At 55.6% G+C, this 22,305-nt stretch overlaps 1 protein-coding gene across 1 annotated transcript; it reads right to left on the bottom strand.

The window, feature by feature from the left end:
* Positions 1-20,212: 20,212 nt before the first annotated feature.
* On the bottom strand, positions 20,213-20,878 carry RNF222 (ring finger protein 222). The gene has a single exon (XM_030506438.1). It carries the CDS (start codon positions 20,876-20,878, stop codon positions 20,213-20,215), a length of 666 nt encoding a protein of 221 aa, XP_030362298.1.
* Positions 20,879-22,305: the final 1,427 nt, after the last annotated feature.

Raw genomic sequence — 22,305 nt, 5'->3', positions numbered from 1 at the left:
TGGCAGAAAAGGCTGGGCACATGTGCTGTCTCCTCCTGCCACTGCTGGAGTCAGCACTGGGCTAGAGGGACCTTTGATCTTATCACAGGACATAGTTCATGTCTTCAAGTCATTCCCGTGCACCCTCAAAGCACTGTTTCACTGCTCCCAAATACTCCTCTCTACTCCTTTGAAGCCTGTTTGAATCCCGGTGTGATGCTTTCGATCAAGCCAAAGAAAACCATGTTTTAAGAAAATATCAGGTTATGCAGCAAACACGATTACAACCCAGCCCTGACTAAAGCAAGCTCAGAAGTGATCTGCCAGCTCCCCTGTTCTATAAAAAGAACAGGAAATCCATTGCAAAATTCATTATCTCTGCAGAGCAGTTCAAAGAGGAAACGTTCCTCCTGCATCTCAAAGGTCAGCCCCCAGCAAATCCTCCGAGCAGGCTCTGCTGCAATGACACCCTGCTGCAGGGTGTCTGCAGCCCTCTCTCCATTCCTGGGCTTTAACAGCAGTTAAACCTGCCCAAAGGCACTGCACACCCCTGTTGCACACCTCTCTCCGACGATGTTCAATTGCGGTTTATCTCATTAACTGGATCCATCCTGGGTGCAACCTGCAGATCTCTGCAGATGGGGATTGCACTAACACTGACCCCCCTCCTGGGTGCACAAGTGATCCAACTGTGGAAGGAGGCAGGTGACCACCGGTGTCTGTAAGTGAACATATTCTATGAGCCTATGATTCTACAATATGTATTCCACCACTCCTTCCTGGAAACATGGCCAAGGGCTCGTGGGGCCATGGGGGCTGATATCCTGAACTCCCCCTGCGATAACATCTTCATGCCCACATCTGGATATGAGCCAGGCCGCCAGTTCAGTGTGCACCCTCAAATGCTGCTGGTGTTTCCATAACCATAAAGAGCAAACAACATCCCGCTGGGATGAACTGCAGTCACCCACAGACTGGTTTGTGTTGGAAGGGACCTGAAAGCTCATCCAGTTCCAACCCCCCGCCACGGGCAGGGACACCTTCCACTAGAGCAGGTTGCTCCAAGCCCCTGTGTCCAACCTGGCCTTGAACACTGCCAGGGATGGGGCAGCCACAGCTTCTCTGGGCACCCTGTGCCAGCACCTCAGCACCCTCACAGGGAAGAGCTGCTGCCTCAGAGCTCATCTCAATCTCCCCTCTGGCAGGTTAAAGCCATTCCCCCTGTCCTGTCCCTACAGGCCCTTGTCCAAAGCCTCTCTCCAGGTTTCCTGGAGCCCCTTTAGGCACTGGAGCTGCTCTAAGGTCTCCCCTTCAGGAGCCTTCTCTTCTCCAGGCTGCCCCAGCCCAGCTCTCTCAGCCTGGCTCCAGAGCAGAGCTGCTCCAGCCCTCGCAGCAGCTCCGGGGCCTCCTCTGGGCTCACTCCAACAGCTCCACATCCCTCTTGTGCTGTTGCCCCAGAGCTGGATCAGGACTGCAGGGGGGGTCTCCCCAGAGCACAGCAGAGGGGCAGGGTCCCCTCCCTGACCTGCTGCTCACACTCTGGGTCCAACCCAGCACACGGGTGCCTCACCACCAGAGCCAGCAGCAGTTCTTCCCTGTCCTTAATGAGCAGTAACAAGAGTAATAACTTCCAGAGGACTCTCGGTGCTCACAGGGAGTTTGAAACCCTGCAAAACACCCCAACCCTTCCCATTTTTGCACTAATTGTTAGGCTTATGGGAACTATCGAACTAGCTTGGATTTACACCATGACACTGCTGAGACACAGGGAAGCTGCAAGAGGCAGATGTGAGCAAACATGCCCCAGCTTTGCCCCTGAAGCTTGCTAAGGGAGGAGATGGAATGCTGGAGCAGGGCTTCTGCCCAAACCACGTTAGGGGTGACAAATCTGGTTATTTCTCACTCAGGAGCGGTGCTGATGTGACCGGGGTGTCTCCAGGGCAGGAATGCCTCTGGCCATCCTGCTGAGCAGAGGGGGAGAATCCTGTCCCGGTTCAGTCCCACCTGCGAGAGCCGCGGGAGCAGGAGCAGCATGGCCGGTGCTGCAGGCTCTGCTCTAAACCCATCACAACGGATCTAACAAGCGAGAGCTGGCTCAGACCCGCACTCGCACCATGAGCAGCCGTAGGGCTGATGAGCGCTCACAGCAGCAGTGCCCCGGGGACAGCTTATCTGCTCCTCCACCCCCTGATGCAATCAGCCTTGGCAGCAGCTCCAGCACCAGTGAGCGACAGACGGACGTGTGGAGCTGGGGCTGGTGCAGCTCAGGAACATGCTGGCACTGCTGCTTACACTGCCCTGCAGTGTCCAGCCACCCCTTCCCTATGCTGGAGTTCAAAGGCGCAGGTTCAGGCTGCATTCAGGGCTGGAAGGCAAGCGGAACGGGAAGGAGATTTGCTGGTTTATCCCTACCCCAAGCACTGTGCAAAACATGGCACAATCCTTGGGCACAACAGCCCAGAGTGGGACCCTAAGGGCTGGTCCAGGCATGGGGGTAAGTAGAGTGCAGACCAGACCCTGTGCTCCGTACTCCACTCTCTCAAACCCTGCGGTTCCAGCAGGGAACTGCAACCTGCTCTAGTGGAAGGCGTCCCACGGCAGTGGGCTGGAACTGGATGAGCTTTAAGGTCCCTTCCAACACAAACCATTCCATGAGCCTATGATTCTATGATCTCCAGCTTCTGGACTTTCTGGGGAGCATAAGAAGATCTTGCAGAAAAGCTTTCAGCTGCTGTGTACCCACAGAAGAACCCATGTGCCAGCCAGAGCTTGGTGATGTTCATAGCACAAAGTTGGGCCGGGGGTGCTGAAACCCCCCTGCGCCATGGTCTGAGTGCTCTGAGCTATCCTTGGTCAGGGATGTGAAGGGTCCTGCAAAGTGTGGGAGTTTCTTTCAGTAGAGGGGAGCATGTGCTAAACCTCCACATGTCAGGATGCTTTGAAGCGTTGTCCTCAGTGCGATGCTTTCCAGGGATCAGCATCACCAGCCAGGGCTTAGCAAGGAAGGTGCAGTGGGGAAAGGAGCCTCTCCTAATTCAGCGCTATTCCTGTCCAGCCAGGATGGCTGGGCTCCTTTCCCAGGTGTATGAAGAGGTACAATCATTCCATGTCTATCAATCAGTGGCTTTGGTGGGGTGGGCAGTGCTGGTTTTACTATTCCTCCCCATGGAGATGCCCTGAGAGTTCAATATCAATTTCTCTGAGCTGTCATTTGGTCAGGGAAGGTTTTCCTACATGAGACTTGGGAGGAGAGCACTCGGAGAGCAGCTTCGCTCCTGCAACCATCATGGTCCCGCAGCTGAGACCCAATCCCAAAGTGCTCTGACCCTGCACGGAGCTGCTGGTGCCTGGGGAAACCAGTCCCCTTGTGCCGCAGGAGGGAGTCTGCCCACCCCTGCCAAAGCTGAGCTCATCTGAGGTCCTGCAGTCATGGCAGCTTGAACCAGTCACCACTGCAGGCACAGCCAGCATCGAGCTGAGAAGCTGTGCCTGGAGATCATCACGGCATGAACTGTCCCTGGCCAAGCAACACTGTGCTTTCCATCCATTCCCTCCTCTTCCTCAGGCAGGTGTTTCATACAACCTCAGCCCGTGCTGCAGGGAGTTCACCGGCCTCCGCTGGAGGATGAACTTTCTGACTCCCACCAGCCAGAGCTTGTGTCAGACCACTGCCATTCGCCTGCTCAGATTCTTGCTGCTCCCGACCAATACATAACTCAGGGAAGCAACATTCATTGTTTCCAGTCAAGAACTGGTTTACTCTCGACACATACTTCTGCAAACCTGTTCTGGGCCAGCTCCAGGAGCAAGTGTTTTCCGCTAACATCATCTTTCCAGCTACGGCAGAAATGGGCTAGGAGAAGGCAGAAGCAGCACTCAGAATTTTCTGCTCTTCTTTAAGTATCTTTAAGGAGAAAAATGCAGCTGTTTGCAGTTTTCTAAACCATTCATTGGAGCTGAATGAACATCTGGAAACCTTTGGGTTCAGGGAGCGACTGTATATAGTGCGTCACGTTTCCTTCTGTGCTATCATGGGCAAATCGCTGCTGTCGTGCACAGCTTGGCAGGGCTCAGCATTGCCAAAATGCATCCAAATGAAACCCTGCCTCCTATAGAGCAAATCCAAAAGAGGCTGCTGACACCCTCTGAAGGGCAAGACAGGGTCCTCACCTTGCAACATCTGGCTCACAAAAGCCCAAGGCTGCAGTGGAAGGAAGCCTGAAGGAAGCCTTGTCTGCAGTGATAAATACTGCCCCGGCCCCAGAGCTCTCCTGGAGGGACACCAGAGGTATGGGAGAGGTCATCCCACCACACAGCATCTCCTCTAGAGGGACAGGAGTTGCCACAGCTATCCTACCCTCCGGAATGGGATCAGCAATGCCCTGTCTTTGTCTTGCAATAACCTCCATGAGCTTTCTTGCTCTCTTTTCCATTCTTCTTCAAGGCTTCTTGATCTGGTCTGGTGAGATCAAGGTGCCACAAGCCCTTCGCAGTGTGGGGCTGGACAGGCTGGTTTGACCTGAGGTCCTTGCATCAGACCCATTTTCCTTCAAACTGTTTGCTTCTGGAGGGTACCACTGGTCTGAGGGGGATTCCTGGGGTAATGTTCACTCTGCCCCATGTGGATAATGCCTGTCAGGCTCAGAGATCAGTCCGGAAAGGACAGAAAAGTCTTGAGGCATCTCGTGGGGCTCTCCCACCACAGTAAATTACCTGGAAGAACTCCCTGAAATTCAGTGAACAGAAGATAAAGACTAAATAAAACCAAAGAAGAGAGGAACTGGACACAGCTGTGGGAGCAAGAGGGGACGCAGAAAAGATCCTTCTTTTCAGAGGGTGGCAGTGCTTGGGCTCCTCATAAAACTGGCCAGAGCAGCTCCATCATTGTCAACGTTAAACCTTGGGTGCGTTCATAAAACAGTGGCTGAACTGAGGAGCAAAGAGCTGCAAAGCTCTTCTTCCACCCTCTGTCGAGCTCCACTATCGCTGCGGTCCATCGAGAGAAGACTATGGAAAAAGGCATTCACCAACAGGCTGCCCAACAGCAACCCAGGTGCTGGGCACCACTCGGAGCCTTGTGTCACTGCTAGTTAAGGGAGGAGCACCCATGTACAGGCAAGATCAGCCTGAACTCGGAGTTCAGGGTCCAGGGAAGCTGTGGCTGCTGAGCTCTGGGTGACCCCCTGAGCTGAGGGGACCACTGGGAACTCACTGAAGGCTGGGGTTGAGAGCAAGTTGTGGGTTTTTGGGCTGAGCACCCACGAAAGCAGATTTCACAACGTGTTTCCTGCAAACCAGGTGATCAGATCCTGAAAGAAGCTGTGCCCCAGCAATTCCCTCCAGCCCTCTGGTAAGTAATCCAAGGCTGATGCTGGGTTGGCAAAGAGCAGATTCACCCCCAGGCCCGAGAGGGTGATAATGCACAAAGAAGAGATTAGGTTTTTATTTGGGTATTTAAAAGCCTTCATTGTTCAGACAAGGGAGAAAAAATATCTCCTGGAACAGGCAGGTACTTGCCATTGGGAGAGAACAGCGTGCACTGGCATAGATGGTTTCACAGCCCCTGTGTGCTGAGTGTTTGCAAGCAGCAGGTTGGATAAGAGCAGGAGAGAGGACCACGGGCGCCGTGCTGGGCATCCTCTGCCATGTGCTTGGTGAGATGCACACTGTGGGTGGCAAGCACGACCACGGCGCCTTTTAGCAGCTGGGATTCCCTGAGCAGCATCGGAAGCCCTCAGGCAAGGTAGGCAATGTCCCCCATTCCCTCCACCTCACTCACGGCAGAGCGGTGGCAGGGCTGCTCAGGTGGCAGATGGGCCTTGGGTGCCTTGGGTTTGACAAGGGGATTGGGGGGACACTCCTAGTGCGGTCTCTGGCATCCCCTGGAGCTAAGGCCAACTCCAGTAGGTACCTGCAGCTGGGCACTGCTCCAGTCCGTGATGCCGACCTCATGACCAATGGTCCTGTCTCAAGCTTTGGCACCCTCTGCATGGCCAAAAGATGGGGCGGGCAGCTGCTACTCCACAGTGTTCATGTCTTCGGGTGGCTTTCTCAGAGCCAAAGGATGCTCCACCTCTCTCAGACTTCCCCTGTTTGCCAAGCACACACAGACCAGAGAGGCAGGAGAGGAAAGATGTGCCCAGGGTCACTCAGAGAGGAGGAAGTGACATCCAGGATCCCACGAAGCGATACTGGCTGCTCAGATACAAGCCAGGAGCTCTGGGAAATTCTGCCTTATTTGGTGATTCATCACTGCCTTGCTTGGTTCTCATTTTTGGGATGGGCAGTGACACAGATTCTCTAATTTATGGCTTCCTGGCAAGACCTGCTTTTGGAGGTGTTGCAAGGGTGATGCATTTTTGACACTGTGGACAAACTCCCGTGCCTCAGTTTACCTATAAAGAGAGGGAGCAGCAGGATGTTTCCAGGCTGGCACCAGGATGTCAGAACCAGTGTCCTGCAGGCTTTGCTGGGATCCTGGCATGGCTGATGCTGCCCAGAACTGACACAAGATGCTCCAGTTCTCAAGCCAAAGGAGCACAGCCCGTCTGCGGGCTGGGTCAGGACCAGACTTGCAGCTTTAGGCAGACTGCCTAAAGCACAGCCCCTCTGGGGGTATCCCAGTGGCAGGTCCCTTCCCCAGCACCCCTGGGATCTGCTCCAGGACAGGGTGATGTCAGGGCCACGAAACGGTTAAAGCAGTATCGTGTGCTCCCTCCCGATTGTTCTGCAAGGTGTGTCGTGACATTTGTACTTCCTCCTGCAGCAGAGCAGGGCAGAGGCAGGCAGGGAGAGACTGCGGGATGCTGCCGGCCCCTCCGGCTCCACCATGACCGTCTCCAAGCTCATGGGCCGCTGCGCTGTGGTACTGCTCCTGGCTGTGCTGTGCGATGTGGTCGGGCTCATCGCCCTCTTCCTGGGAATTTTTGCTCCGTTAAGCTTCTGGGACTTCTTCGTTTACGTGGGAGCTCTGCTGCTCGCCTTCAGCCTTGTCTTCTGGTCCTTCTGGTACACATTCAACATTGAGGTCCCCTTTAGGGAGCTTGGTTTCAACTAATCCATGGATCCAGCAAAGCCGAAATGGAAACTTGCACTTGGAGGAGCAACATCACATGCTGGGAAGCTCTGAAGCATCATCCAGTTGGTGAAGAGCATCAAAAAAGACCAAAGGGAAGGCCCTGCTGGTCACTGCAGCATCGACCAGCCAGATGGACCCTCAGGGGAAAGGTACCTACAGCTCAGCCTGCACAGGGATGCTTTGCTGGTGTTGGGAAACGCACAGGTCTTGAGACCTTCCTGCTGGTGATAGCCACTCTTCAGAAGTAACATTAGATTTTAAAATGCTCTGGAATAGGTTAATGATGGACAGGAACTTGGCTGTGATGAGATGAGGCTGTGTGGATGAATGTGAGGAGGGGGGTTTTGGTGAAAATTGAGGTGGTCATCACCTGGGGCTTATTTCCGTAGTACTTCCCATCCAACAATGCTGTGAGTTGAGGGTCCTGGAGAGCTGCTGCTCTCTCATGACATCTTTTGGTGGCAGAGGGACAGGGAGCATGAGCTGTCTCCCAGTGATACAACCTGGACAAATAGAGAAAAATAGAGAAAGTCGATCAGAATAAACCAGGTCCAGGCTGTTGCTTAAGACCAAAACCTCTGCGTAAATGAGGTGTAAAACCACTGTGTGAGTGAGCAAACCTGGTTGCTTATTGTCATAAGCCCATCAAACCAGTGTGCCCTACTGGGCTGCCCAGGTTAGTAAGGTTTTGCCAGCAGGGAATGTATTTCCAGCAAAGTAATGGGGAACAGTGAAAACCAAGCAGAGGCTGCGTCACAAGGGCACTGGCATGATGCCCCGTATACAGCCCCATGGCAAATACTGAATGCATGGAAATGAGGTACAAAGTGCCATCTTTGAACACTGGCTTGGAGACTATGCTTTCTTAATCACAGGCTGGCCTAGAACATGCATGGTTTGTTTTGCAATCGCTCAACAGACAGAAATATCAGGCAGCGAGGACCTTGCCTGGGTTCCAAAGCCTGGTTCTAGAGCAGGAGAGACCCACACATTGAGCATCAGCCCCTGCATTGCATGGTGGGGCTGGTGGTGACATGGAAACATCCAGGTCAGCCAAGGGCTGCTGCAAAGGGCTCAGGTTTGGCCTCAATTATAAGCAGCACCACCACTGCAAAGCTTAAAGGGGTGGATGTGTGCATGTGTCAGGAGAGCACCACTGCACGGATAGCATCCTGCCTCCTTCCCAGCATCCCAAGGGGATGTTCTTCTCCATCAGCATGTGGCAAAGCTGGTGGAGCCAATTAGCCTGAGGCAATTAATGAGCAGCTCCACAGTGCTTGGAGCTATATGTACCTGACAGAAGGATGATGGCAGTAGGAGAATGCCAGGGGCCAACCATGAAACCATGTACCAAGACCCTGGCACCAAAGAGATAATGGTTTTATAACAGTACATGAAACAAAGAGATTTCCCCGCTGACACAGGTGAGTATCAGCTCTGCGACCAGACTCACCTCTCCTCAGTGTTGGTATCTCAGCCAGGCCAGTGCCCCCAGGCATATACCTCCTGGTGTGTAAGCAGGAAGATTGCCAAGTGACATGATCCCCACCACAAGTGCTCCAGAGAGATCTCCTTGCAGTTTCTTTATAAAGCTTGCCACAACCAGCGAAAAGCAGATATTATGATTATTGTTGTCGTTACTATTATTATTTACTGTTTTTTCTTGTTATTTTTTTTATCGTCTGACTTTTCTCCTTGTCTTGTTGCAGTGACCGTAGAGACAGATAGGAAGTTTTCTTGACTCTCCCTGGAGCGTGGCAGCTGCAGTGTGAGTGACGGTGGTTTACAGCCCTGCACTTACCAGGATGCCCAGACCTGGTAAGTTCAGCTTTACCCTCCACCACCAGGTCTAATCCTGCTTCTCCACCCGTGTGCCCTTGGGACTACTGCCTTCAAGAATTTTCTTAATGTGCCTCCAGATAAGAGCCTGTAACAAGCATTAGTTGGACACTGCAGCGATGCACAAGGAAGGGCAGCAGTAACCACACCCTCCTGTATTTGCTCTGGGATTTTTAATTGCTAATGCCTGCTCAATCCAGTCTATAAAGCCTGGCTCAGGGCTTTGTCACCATTCAATGTCTGTCCCCACCAGCACCCTGGGTGCGCCGCTCAGGGACAACACCCAGGGAGCCAGTGGCATCACCCTGGGAACCCAGCGGGAAGTGGGTGCCAGGTCCCTGCCACCACTTGCCCAGACCTCCTGGCATGCACTGATGAGGCCGTACCCAGCTCCTCCAATGCACCCCACCACACACTGGCTCAGCCCAAGCACTGCATGGCCAGGGTCCTGCACATGTGGGGATCCTGCATTCCCCTTGGGGCATTCCTGCTGGCACATTTTCCCCTCTCTGGTTCATCTGTGATCTCTGATGGCTGCCCAGCTCACGTGGCTCCAGGCAGGGCAAGCAGCGTTCCCCAGTAGGATGCACATGGGGAGGTGGTGAACAGGTTAAACCCAAACACGTCTCTGTACCTGTGTGTGTGTGCAAGGTGCCTTCAGCGTCCTTCGCCTCCTGCAGGCAGCTGGCATGGAGGGACATAGGCACAGGCAAGACATGGTGGCTTCAAGTTTCCCCATGCACAGGCAGAAGTGATCAGCCAGGCCCAGCTACCAGAGGGAAAACCTCTGGTTTGGACTGTTGTGCCTATGGGAAGGGACAATGGGATTTCTCTTGCCTCCCTGTCCCACCTTCTCCCATGGTGAGCACCTATGAGCCTGCCCACCCCAGCACCTCCAGAGCACCAGCTCTGATGGTCTCCAATGTCCCTTTCCATCCCAGCAACATAGGTCCTCCCTTCTCCTGCTGTCCCCAAACCACACTGGCTGGAGCAGAGCCCATCCCTGCCAGATCCAGCCTCACCAGTGACAGGATAAGCACAAGTGAAGCATCTTGAGTCCCTGTCCCTCAGAGGCTCAGTCGTGCACAGCACTGGGAGAGCTGGCCCAAGCCCAGCACATTATTGACCAAGAGCTTATCTTTCCCTGCTGGGTTTTTGTGGTTTTGTATTTGTTCTGTTTGCTCCAGGCTGCTGGGGGTGTTCTACAGCCATGGGCATGGCATAGCCCAGGGGCTGTGGCACAGTGCCCATGCGTGCAAGCCACTGGGAACCGCAGCCTTCCTCCGCTCCCTGACCACTCCATGCTCCCCAAGTCACGCCACTGACCTAAACTGCCAAGGCAGCACCCTCCAGCTCTTCCTGCCCAGATCTTTAACCCAGAAATGCCATGGCAGTGCATGCAGTGTTTGCACATGTGTCTAGGTGGAAAAAAATCCTCTTTTTGTAACCAAGTATTAGCAGCCTTACTCATACTGTGACCTGGGATGATCCTGAATATCACTGGGCAGCCCACGATGTCCAACTCAGGAGCTGACACGGCTGCACAGATGGTGGTTGGTGGTCCCCTGAGTCCCAGAGCTTTGCTTTTAGATGTCTCTATTGGAAAGATCTTGAATTTCTTAGATAGCATCAGGGTCTGTTAGAGCATTCACATCTCTTTTCACTATTTATAGGGAAACAGAAAAAGGACCAGAGTGTGAATGTAAGGAGCAAGAAGATGAAGAGGAGTAGCACCAAACAAGGACTCTGTTGTGCTACTCTTGCAAACCCACCACTGAAGATGCAGAGGGCTGTGCCGTGCTGATCTGCTGGGCACGTTGTTACCACTCTGTGCACAAGCACTTGAGGCACCCCCTGAACAGTGGATACGCTTTTGGCATCCTCTCCGAGCACATCACACTCACTCCTACCCACTGCCCTTGTCTCAGAGGGCCCAACACAAGCAACCTGGTAGAGCAAAGCCGCTGCAGGCTGTCCTCACTGCTGGCTGGTGCAGATGGGCAGGATCCAGCTGGTGGGACCAGTTCTGCAAACCCCACCAAATGGATGTGAAGAACTGCTTCAAGGGGGCTCAGAGCTGGAGAAACTGCTCGAGGTACAGCTGACTCCTGGGTCCAGGGACCTTGTCTGCACATTGATGCACTCGATGGGAGAGGGAGACAACACAACCAGACAGCACAGAGGATTTCCTAGTCAAAATCCAGCTGCTGGCTGAAGAGAGGGTTTAGGTATATTTTACCCAACCTCAAGCTAAGGCACTTTCTAAGTGGCACTTAATGAAATGCTCAGACCTTGGTTCAAGAACTACTGGAGCCATGGACAGTTGCAGAGTGCAGGAGAGGATTTAGTGCTTCTGCTGTCAAACTGGTGGTGGCTCAACACAGATGCAAACTTCCTGGCTGACTCAAAATACAAATCTCAGGGGAGAGGAGACTGAGACACATATCTCCATCCTTCTGTGCTCCTGATGCAGCGCTCAGCTGACCATGAAGACATTTGTGTAGGATGGAAACACATACAATACCTATCAAATAGGTTATTCAGCACTTTCCATTACAGACACTTCTCTTTAGTTGCTTAAAACTTTGCCAGAATTTATTTCTTTGTATTTCCCATCCTAAAGAATCTGCCTCTGAGACAAAGTTTGGTGCTTCCCTCGGTCCTTCCCTCTGCAGATGGGATGACAGGACACTGCTGGCACTCAGGGACTCCTCTCTTTGTTAGACAAGACACACTCTGCTAAATGGGCTCAATATGGAGATGCAGTGACCTGATGTAGGAGACATCTCGCCACCGTATCAGAAAGACCTCCACAAACTTCCCTGCAGTGATGGAGGTGTGTTTTGGGCCCAACATGTGCACAATGCTTCTGTTCAGTCCAGCTCCACCAGCCATTTCATGACAATGTAAAGAGATCCCAGAGAGAACATGCAGAGTATCCAGAGGGAGGGCTCAGTCCACCTTCACTGCTGCCTACACAACAGCACAGACCATGTACACTTTATGGGTGATATCAGGACTTTGGTGTCTTTTGCTGTCCTTGATTTTAGCACCTTGCACCCATGGCAGTGGGGTTTGTGGGCAAGTTGTTCAGTGTGGGAACTCCTGCTTCGGGGGAAAAGTAGCAGCTCTTCTCTGCCCCTAGTTCCTAGGGCATGAGACTGGTGGCATCTCAGCCCCTGCCATGAGGAAGCAACTGGTGTCCCCTGTAGCCGCCTAACCATCCTGTCTTCCCAGGAGGGAGGCTCAACTCCACAGATGTGCTGTGCAGGACCCAGAGCCTCCAAGTACTGAAGTGTCTTACATTTGAAACCCCAGCACATTTGGGCCCTAATCCTACCCCGGGTAGAACAGGGACCACCTCCTAGTTTCCCAGAATATCAGTCAGAGAGCCATAACACTAAGGGATGCCATCAAGCACATCGCTCAGAGTAGGAGGCTGTCTCCTGGGGATGCGGAGCAGAGCAGAGCCCGTGCGAGGGTATTTTGCAGCATTATGTTCTGTTCAACCATTTCAGTGTCACCTTTATTAAAGTTGCCATGTTCCTTTTCAAAGCTGTTTGTCTACTGATAGTAGGTGGTGGGAACCCCTGGTTGCAGCACCTCTGTGGAAGTGCAGCTCTTACACAAGGGAGAGTGAGAGCTGGGAAATGTGGTAGGGATGGGAACTGTGCCCAACCGTCTCCAGGGCATCCTGCCAGCACAAAGCCAGGTATCCATCCATGGCTGACCAAGGAAGGAGACAGCCTGCAGCCAGGAATTTTATCACATAAAGAGCCTGGGGGAATTCTGAGCTGCCCCCACTGCCCACAGAGCCATGGGCAGAGCCAGCCTTGCTCAGAGGCAAGAGGCAGCATTTGAAAAGGGACCAGCACTCCTTGACATGACAGGGGACTCAGGCCAAAGAGCACAAACTCCTCCTGCACGTTTGGCCCTGCACAGCACCTTGTACCCTGGTTCTTGGGGGATAACAAGCAGGGGTTGTACATTCTGCACAACCCTTCTGCAGCAACCCTTGTCTCTTCCTGCACATCTGCATCCACCCTCCCTGGTGCAGAGGGAGCGAGATGCCCGGTCCTGCAGTGCTGCCATGGCCACGTAGCCCCGTTCCCAGCTGGTTCCAGCACCACCGGTGAGCTGCACTCCCACAGCTGGGATTTAGCTCTCCCCAGCCCTCACCACTGCAGCTGCTCAGACACGGAGGTGCCCAGAGCTGGTCAATGCGGTGGGATGCAGCAGGATGAGCAGCTCCCCCCGGCGCTGCACACTGGGCCAGTGCTGACTGCACCCTCGGACCATTCCCTTGCTCAGAGCCGGGCACTGCTTTGCTACTTGTTTGTTCTGCCTCCACCCAGTGCTACCGCTGGGATCAGTCACACTCGGGGCATGCGGCGCCTTCAGACCCGGCACGGTCAGAGGATCCTGTTGCCTGCCTCATCTTCCTGCTCTTCCAGCAAAGCAATGCCCAATGGAGCAGTGGGGACAAGACCAAGCCTGCACCAGCCAGAGGAATCAGCCCGGAGTGGAATGCAATCCCATGTAGGGAACCTGGAGAGACAGATCTGGGGTCTGCTGCAGCAGGAGCTCTCTTACTTCATAGAATCATCTAGGTTGGAAAAGACCTTTAAGCTCATTCAGTCCAACCACTGCCAGCACTGCCAAGGCCACCACTAACCCATGGCACTGAGGGCCTCGGCTACACGGAGCGTGAACACTTCCAGGAAACTACTTGTTCCCGTGGTCACTGGGTGTCAGGAGGGGCCTGTTTGACAGGTCCCAGGGCGAAGGACCATGTCACTGCTCTGCAATGTGACGGGTGTTTCCATAGGCACCCTGAGCGCCACTGCTGCGGTCAGAGGCAGTGGCACCAGCGTCTCCCTGTGTGTCTTCTGCCTGTGCTGAGACAAACCAAGGTCTGGCTTTGCTGGGGAGCTTGGTCATGGGCATATTTTGGCTGGGCGGAAACAGAGCCACTGCTGGGTGAGAGCTGCAGAGCCCTGGGAACAACAAACAGCCCCTAAGAGCAGTTCAGACCTTTTGTGCCTCTCCTCAATTCCCTGGTGCTCTGGGGGAACTGAAACTCCCCCAGCCTCAGGGATGCAGCAGGACTTACTAATAGGGTAGAGAAAAGATGGAGACAAACTCTGGAGATGTCCAGCTAAGACATGACACGATGGGTATGAGCTGCACTGAGAGAAATCAGTTAGGCTGTATGTTAGATGTAATGCTTTTGAAAACCATGTAAATGCAGGAATGTCTGCAGCACACCAGACACAGCAGAGCTCTCACCCAACCCCACAAGTCCTCCAGTGTCGTGAATGTCAGGCCCAATTCCATGTCCTGTTGGTGTAAGATGTCCTCAGCACAAAGAACAGCTTGGAAGAGGCTCAGACACAGGGAAAGGTGCAGAGCATCCTGGACTAGCGGTAATCAGACCAGGAAGGTGTTCCAGGAGGTGTTGCACCTCCTGTTCCTCCTCACTCCTAGCAACTCACCTGCCTGCTGTCCCTCCTATCCACAGCATGGATGGAGACCTCATCCATATCATCTCACAGCCTTCCTCCAAGCAACTGGAACTCCATAGACCTCAAAGACTCTTGGGGTGGGAGAGACCCCACCATGCCCCATGCAGGGTTTCTGACAAAGACTGATCTGTTGAAGAGCTTCCAGATCAGGCTTATGGCTTCAGCTGGGACCACGTGGACCTCCCAGATGTGGGGCCAGAGGGAAGACAAGTGTGTGCATTTCCCCTCATCTCCACCTACCTCCGTGCCCTCACTGGAAGCCAAAGATGGTGCGTGCTCAAGCTGAGCCCAAACCTCCTCTCTCAGGCAGAGGTTGAACCTTGTCCCTGCCCTGCCTCACCCAACACCACACCCAGCAGCTTCTGTTGATGCCACGGAGCTGTTTGCAGCGATACCTGTGGGAGGAAAAGCGTGATTCTGCTTGTTTAGCATGAGGAAGGGAAGGGACCCGCCTCCAGCCTGCCCGCAGCGGCAGACACACATCCCTGCAGCCGGGGAAGGGGCGGGATGGGCAGGTCCCTTCCACCCCAAGCCGTGCCCAGCCTGCACTAGCGCACCGGGCTGTGCTAACGCCGGCCCCAGCCCTGGCTGCGCTCCAGGGCAGGAGTGGACGCCAGCGGCTGATTGCTGCTCGTCTGACGGTAACCGTGAGCCCTGCAGCCACCAGCAAGAGGGATGAGAGGACGTGCGGGTGTCACCAGCAGCCGAAAGCACTCGCCCAGGGGCTCTGCTGCAGCGGCTGGATGTGATGCTGAAGAGCAGCTCCCGGTGACACATGGACCTTGCGCAGCACCCGCATCCCTGGGGTGCTGCTCCGGAGCCTGGCCTCAAGGAACCAGCAGCAGGGGCGGCTGGTGGCTCTGCCTGCTTCCCCTGGGCGGCCACTGAGCCAAGTGGTTACCGGTGCTCAGCGGTGCTCCGTGGCTGCTCTCAGTACCGGTTCCCAGCGAGTGAACACCTCAGGTCCAAATGCTTCCGTGAGGACAGGAGCCAGGGCTGAGCTCACTCCAGCAGATGCAGTCATGAGCCCCCCTCAGGGTTGTGCTCCCACATGGCTCCCTGGAGATCCCTGATCCCACAGCAGCCACCTGCAATCTTTATTGTACCAGTGTCTGGCAGCTCCGACCCCTGAGGCATCTGATGGGGCAGGATGGGTTCTCTAGGAGGTTCCACGCTTTACAGTTAAGTAACCTTAGGCTTTCCTATCATGCACAGATGGTTCTCAGCACACAGTTTCTTACTAAACCCCTGACTTCCCCACGCTCAGGCAGCCCTGATGGTGGGGGCCATCAGCCAAGCAGCCCTGCTTGTCTTCAGCTCTGCTGTGGAAAGGACATGCAATGGCTCCTGCACATGTGTGCCAGGATCTGTCCATGCACAGTGAGTTGGATGCCTGGTACTGGCCCTGCAGCACCCCTGGGCACGTCCCACCTCAGCATCACTGAGCCCTGCCTGCGCTCAGCGCTGGGAGCACCAGCCACAAGTCTGCTGCAAGCGACCATGGGAGCTCTGGCCATCAATAGCAGAGAAGTCACACTTGAGACAAGGAAAATGCTTTTCCCAGCTCAATTTGCTATTGCAAAATGGGACATCATTTAAAACAAAACCTGTTGAAAAGAAGCTCTTCTTAGAACACACATCTCCGTGTCTGTGCCAGCAGTTGTTGGTGGGAAAGAGCAGACTTTTGATGGTGTTCCAGGGTTGGGCTGTTTTCACAGTAAGTTGATGAGGTTTTGACAAAAAGATCTGTAAGAATGACACAGGGAAGTGTAAAACCTCCCGAGCCAGCTGAGCAGGATGTGTCCCAGGGTGCTGCTGCCAGGCAGTGCACAGCGCCAGGCACACGCTGCTCCATGGCACAGCTCTGCTGTAAACCAGACCCTCGCCAAGGGGCTGGCTCCTGTCCCCACGATCCCTCAGCTGAGGACCTGCCCGGGGATGTCCCCCTGCCATGGGCATTGATCTCACAGCAGGACACCAGCTGAGCCCCTCGTGCACTGCTGCACCTCCCATTGTAGGCTCGGGAAACCCCACTCTTGTGCAAAGCCCAAGAAGAAGAGTCCAGCCCATGTCCATGCCCCATATGCTGGCATGGGTGGACGGTGTAAAAAGGTGGCTGCCATGCACTGGAGATGGAGCTCAAAGGATCTTGGCTGGAGAGACACAGGCTTAAGGGACAGCCAGCTAGGGCGCTGTCGCCTCTTGTCCATGTCCCACACTGGCCACACTGGACTAACAGGGCCAGCCTCCGATGGACCGTGGCTCTCCAGGAGCCCTGGCTGGGCACAGGGGAGGGAGCTTGGAGGAGCCTCCTTCTCAATTATTCATGGTGAGATCTCAGCTGATGGAGCTGGGGCTTTCAGAGGCTGGTTCCTAATGGAGCCCGCTGACGTGTCTGGCCAGTAAGCACTCCTGGGCCCCGCGCAATTCCCACTTCTCCCATCTCCATGCCATAAGAATGCCACCCTCTCTTGCTAATGATGCATTATGAAGCCATTACTCAGGGTTCACAGCCCTGATGCCATCATGCAAAGATCTTGAGCTGTTAGTGTGGGAAGGGCAGCGTGTGCTCTCCAGCCAGGAAATCTGCTGGGATCTTCCGGGAGTGCTGCCCATGCTGCAGGCTGACGGAGGGGTGAGAGGCCATCGGAGGTCAGCTTGCACAGGGAGAAGGGGTACCAGCAGTGGTGGGGTACCAACAGGCAAGAGAATCACAGAATCCCAAAGTGGTTTAAGTAGGAAGGGACATTAAAGTTCACCCAATTCCAACTCCCCGCCATGGGCAGGGACACCTTCCACTAGAGCAGGTTGCTCCAAGCCCCTGTGTCCAACCTGGCCTTGAACACTGCCAGGGATGGGGCAGCCACAGCTTCTCTGGGCACCCTGTGCCAGCGCCTCAGCACCCTCACAGGGAAGAGCTTCTGCCTTAGATCTGACCTGAACTTCCCCGGGTTAGATACTTCCAGTTTGAACCCATCACCCCTTGTCCTATCGCTACAGTCCCTGATGGAGAGTCCCCTGGCTGCAGACCTGTTAGCATGATGTGCTGATTGCCTGCAGGACATCTCCACCTGCAGTCAACTGATGCCATAGTGATGGGTAGAAGCAGTGACAACTCAGGGTTAATGGCTGGATATGGTGCGGTAGAACCTGCTAAATGCTGCATTAGGAATGCCTGCCAGCCTCTCAGCTCTGTCCATTTGCAGCGCTGGGACAGTTTTCCTGGGATTCTCTCCTGTCCATGTGGACGTCCCACACCAACTGGATAGAACTGGAAGCATGACCCTGGTGTATGTGCAGCTCAAGAGAGCTGCAGGCATGAGTTACCCTTAGGACATTAGGTCACCACGATAAACCAAAGCACTGAGTTACTCAGTACTGAGCTGGAAATGAGCCCAATATCCTCTAATGGACACGTGCCCTGTGGGAGGATAAGCTGCACAGCATCTAGGGGCTCTGGATAGCTGGAGATCCAAACATATCCCCCAGGGACCATCAGCAGAAAAGGGCTCAGAGAGGTCTGGCTCCAGCCATCAGTTCTAATAACAAGGAAATAGGATGATGGCAGCTCTTCCATCTGCACAGGAAGGGGCTGGGAGAGTCTTTCCCAGATGCAGGCAGACTCAGACCTAAAAAGCCAGACACCCACAATTCTGGGAACACCAAACATGGGTCCTGCTGCTTGGGGGTGAGGAGGATTTGGAGAGGACATGGGGATGGTGGGTAATGAGCTGAGGACGTGGGGATGGTGGGTGACGAGCTGGCCCTGAGCAGCAGACGGACGTGGGCTGATGCAGCGGGTGCTGGTGTGAACGGGCACTGGACCATGTCAGCCCCAGCAGAGGCAGTGGGTGCTCAGCACCGGGCTCGCCAGGTACCGCAGCCCTGCCAGCATCCCTGGCCGCGCAGTGCCACCCTGTGGCAAGCGCCCTCCTCGCCTCCGGAGGGGGTGATGCCCCCGGGCGCCACCCCAGCCCTCCGTGTCCATGGCACCGGCAGCCCTGACAACACCCCCAGCCCCGGTCCCCTCTGCCCTGGTCCTGCGCTTGACCCCCAGCACAGCACAAAATCCCCTCTCAGCCCAGTGCTGCCGCTGGAGCTCTTCCCCATCACCCGTGCTTTGCCCAAGTATCTCCAGGGCTCCAGCAACAGCAGCCAAAAGTGGGTTCCTCCAGCCCTACCGCCGGGAGCCCCACTCCCACCTCCAGCAGCCCTCTGGCTCCCTGGAACCCCGCATTAATTCCCCAGACACCCTAATAATCAGGTTTATTATTAAATTCAAGGCATGGACGTGTCGTTATCAGATAACCACTTCCCAAGAAACAGGATTCCCATTCCAGGGCGGTGTCTCAAGCACTTTTCCCAGTGCAGGGGTCAGTGTCATTGCACCCCGGGTGTGAGTGGGGAAACTGAGGCACGGGGTGGGAGTGCACTGACAGCAGGCAGTGGCAGCCCAGGCACCGTGCCCTGGCTGTGACCCAGAGGAAGGGGTGGGATTCCATCAGCCCCCCTGCACCAGCCTGATCACCCTTCCCAGCCCCAAGCGGTTCTCATTTGTCCCCCTGCAATGTTCTGGCTGACCCCAGGCTGTCTCGGTGGCACTGCTGGCCGGGCATGTCCTACCTGATGCTCAGCCGTGCAGCAGGAACCTGTCTTTGGGAGCATGGGAACGCTGTGCCACCCATGGGCAATGGTGAGGGACATCCTGCTCCTGCTCCTGGTCAGTTTGGGGTGCCCATGAGAGCACCGTGGCCCTCAAGGCACATTCCTGAATGACAGGACCGAGAGCAGCACCCACAGGACCAGCAACTGGGTCAGGAGGACAAAGGTGGAGATGAGGGTGCAGACACTGTGTTGGGGTGTTAACCCAATGTTAATCCTCAGGAGCTGGATATGGAGACAAGGAAACATCCCTCTGCCAAGGCACAGGGAGGAGAGCAGGATGGGATCCCAAATCTGCCCCTTATAGAGTCCAGACCTTTGGTTTAGCTCCCTGCCCCACACCTTGCTGCCTGTCCCTGGATCCCCAGGGCAGAAGGGATGCCCATGACACTGGGAGGGTGGCCAGGATCCCAGGGAGCTCAGGGAGGGATGTGAGGGAGGGCAAGGCTGGGACTGCCTGTGGGATGAGCTGGTGTCCTTTCCCATCACCATGGAGGTGAGCACTGGCTGGCGGAGGGGATGGTGAGCACACAGGGGTCAGGATCACTCTCTCCATCCTCTGGTTTCACAGTCCTTGTTGCCTGGTAGCTAGAGGCTCTGATAGAGCTTCACATCCATGAGTTTCTGCTCCAGGGTGGCTGCATCATGTACCCCGATGATCCCGAGAGCCTGGGGAGCCTGGGCACCTCCAAAAGCCCCACAGCGTGGCAGCCCTGCTCTGCTGCTGCACAGAGGCTGTCCCTGGGCTCTGGGTGCTTGGGTGCCAGGGTCACAGCCCCCCGGCAGCTGGGATGGAGGGAGGGACCAGCACGGACCCCTCGCTCCCTGCACGCACTGTCTCAGGGTGCGGGAGGAGCAACCACCCTCTCTGACACTGGAGGAACCCACTGGCAGGGTTTGACCTGCCATATTTTTACTAGAAGAGGCATAAAACACCAGCAGTGACACTGTGAGTGCCCAAAGATCTGCAGAAAGGTCTGAAAGTCCATTCAGTCCCTGGCCAGAGGAGAGAGCTTCACCTAAAGCTGCTTCTGGGCTTTCTCCAGGGATCTTTTGAGACAGGTTCCAGCCCCAGCTCTGTCCCAGCATCAGTGACGCCCCTCTAGTATACAGTTTGATCCCATCCCTGCTATGAGTCCCTCTTGACCAGCAGCAGCCAAGGGAGCACAGCCGCCAGCATGGCCACGGTCAGGATGAGGAGGACAGCGAGGGCGATGGGTGACTGGCAGCATTTCACCCCCAGGGCCGAGCTGGATGACACCGAGCTCCGTGTTTCCACCCTGCTTCTCCTCCCCAGGGAGCCGCAGTCCGCGTCCACCAGCGGCATCCCATGGTCGCTGATGACAAAGATGTGGGCTTCCCGCGCCAGCTCTCCCGGGACCCCCTGCGCACCCACAGCGCTGTTCCCTGTGCTGCCGCACTGGTCAAAGCTCTGCACTGGCATTACAAAATGACTGGGCACCACCAAGGTGTTGCTGGCCTCCGTTTTGGTCAGATGGGACAAGGAGGAAGGTGACAGAGGCATCTCCAGTGTCCGGGCGTTGGTGCCTGCTTTGGGTGGCCACAGAGCCTTCTTCTTGCTGAGGAAGGTGACGTAGCGGCAGACGGGGCAGATGATGCTGCTCTGTAGCTGGCCGTCGAGCTTGGCGCAGAGCAGGCACTTCACCAGGCAGTCGTGGCAGAAGGTGTGCCCGCAGCTCAGCCTGCGGTGCGTGGCCTCCGGCGCCTGGAACTTCTCGTAGCACACGGGGCACTCGGCCGGGGGACCCTCCTTGCTGGACGAGGTCTCAGACATCCCTGCGCCTGCCTGAGGCACTCCCTGGCTGCGAGGAAGAGGCACGATGGGTTAATAAGGGTCTGTGTTGCAATGACCATCATGATCAGTATCCGAAGGGGGCTACAAGGATGCTAGGGAGGGACTCTTCATCAGGGACTGTAGCAATAGGACAAGGGGTTCAAACTGAAACAGGGGAAGTTCAGGTTAGATCTAAGGAAGAAGCTCTTCCCTGTGAGGGTGCTGAGGCGCTGGCACAGGGTGCCCAGAGAAGCTGTGGCTGCCCCATCCCTGGCAGTGTTCAAGGCCAGGTTGGACACAGGGGCTTGGAGCAACCTGCTCTAGTGGAAGGTGTCCCTGCCCGTGGCAGGGGGTTGGAACTGGAGGAGCTTAAGTTCCTTTCCAACCCAAACTATTCTATGATTCTATGGTCCATGTCTTCATCTCTCCTCCTTGTTCTCTTGCCTTTGCCCTCTGGCCCCTAACAGTTGCAGTGGATGGCTACCAGGCATGGTCTCAGCAAGGCAGGGCATTCTCAGGTCAATTAAGCCTCTCAGTGTGACCCTTGGGGCAAGAGAGAGATGATGGGAAGCTCCGGAGCCACTGGGGGCAATAATCCCTTGCTGCAAAATCACACGGAGAAAGGCATAAGCCCCTGGAAGGAGCTGTGTCTACCTGTGCCTGGTACAGACAAACCAGGGTCAGCTTGTGCCACGAGTGACCCTGTGCAGAGGGTGGGAACTCCCATCCCACAGGGAAACCTGCCAAGGAAAGGGAGATGCTCCCATCCCGGCGGATGCAGAAAGGAGCAGGGGGAGGCCAGGTCAGTGGGACAGGAGGGAGCATCCCCCCGGGGATGGGGGGGCAGGCAGCAGGCACCGCGCCGGGCTGCGGGAGGGTGTCGCAGGCTCGTGGCCGGGCCACCACCGTCCCCTGGCTCCTGCCGGGGCACGGGCCCGCGTCCCGGTTAGTCAGAGCGGGCGGGGCAGAGCCGCGGCAGCTCACCCGGCCCCCGCCCTGCCCCGCGGCGCGGGGGGGACGCTGCGAGCCCCGGTTCTGCGTCCTGCGCTGCGGCTGCCCCGGGCGCGCCCCAGGGAGAGGAGCGTTCACGCGGCGGCTCCAGGGGAAGCAGAGGGGAGAAGGGAGAGGAGCAAGGGGAAAAGGGACAGGGAGAAGGGAGAGGGGAGGAGGGTTTCTCAGCTCAGCTCCCTGCTCTTATGCCGGTTCAGGCACTGGAGCTTCATTAAACCTGCAGGTTTTTCCAGACCTTGTAGCATTTTCGAACCCAAACCAAAACTGCACCCCTTTTGTTCCACATGCCCATGGACATCCTCAAACCCAGTTCTGGAGGGTTTGCCATCCCTTCCTTGGCTGCCCTCTCCTTGCACAGAAGCCACCCCCTTGCACCAGGATGGCCACGGGAAAGACAATGAGCCACCCCCTCCCCA

This window comes from Strigops habroptila, chromosome 14 (genome assembly GCF_004027225.2).
Source record: "Strigops habroptila isolate Jane chromosome 14, bStrHab1.2.pri, whole genome shotgun sequence".
In the NCBI taxonomy this organism is placed as follows: Eukaryota; Metazoa; Chordata; class Aves; order Psittaciformes; family Psittacidae; genus Strigops; species Strigops habroptila.
Note: the sequence above shows the minus strand (reverse complement) of the source record. Positions and strands in the feature narration are given on the sequence as shown.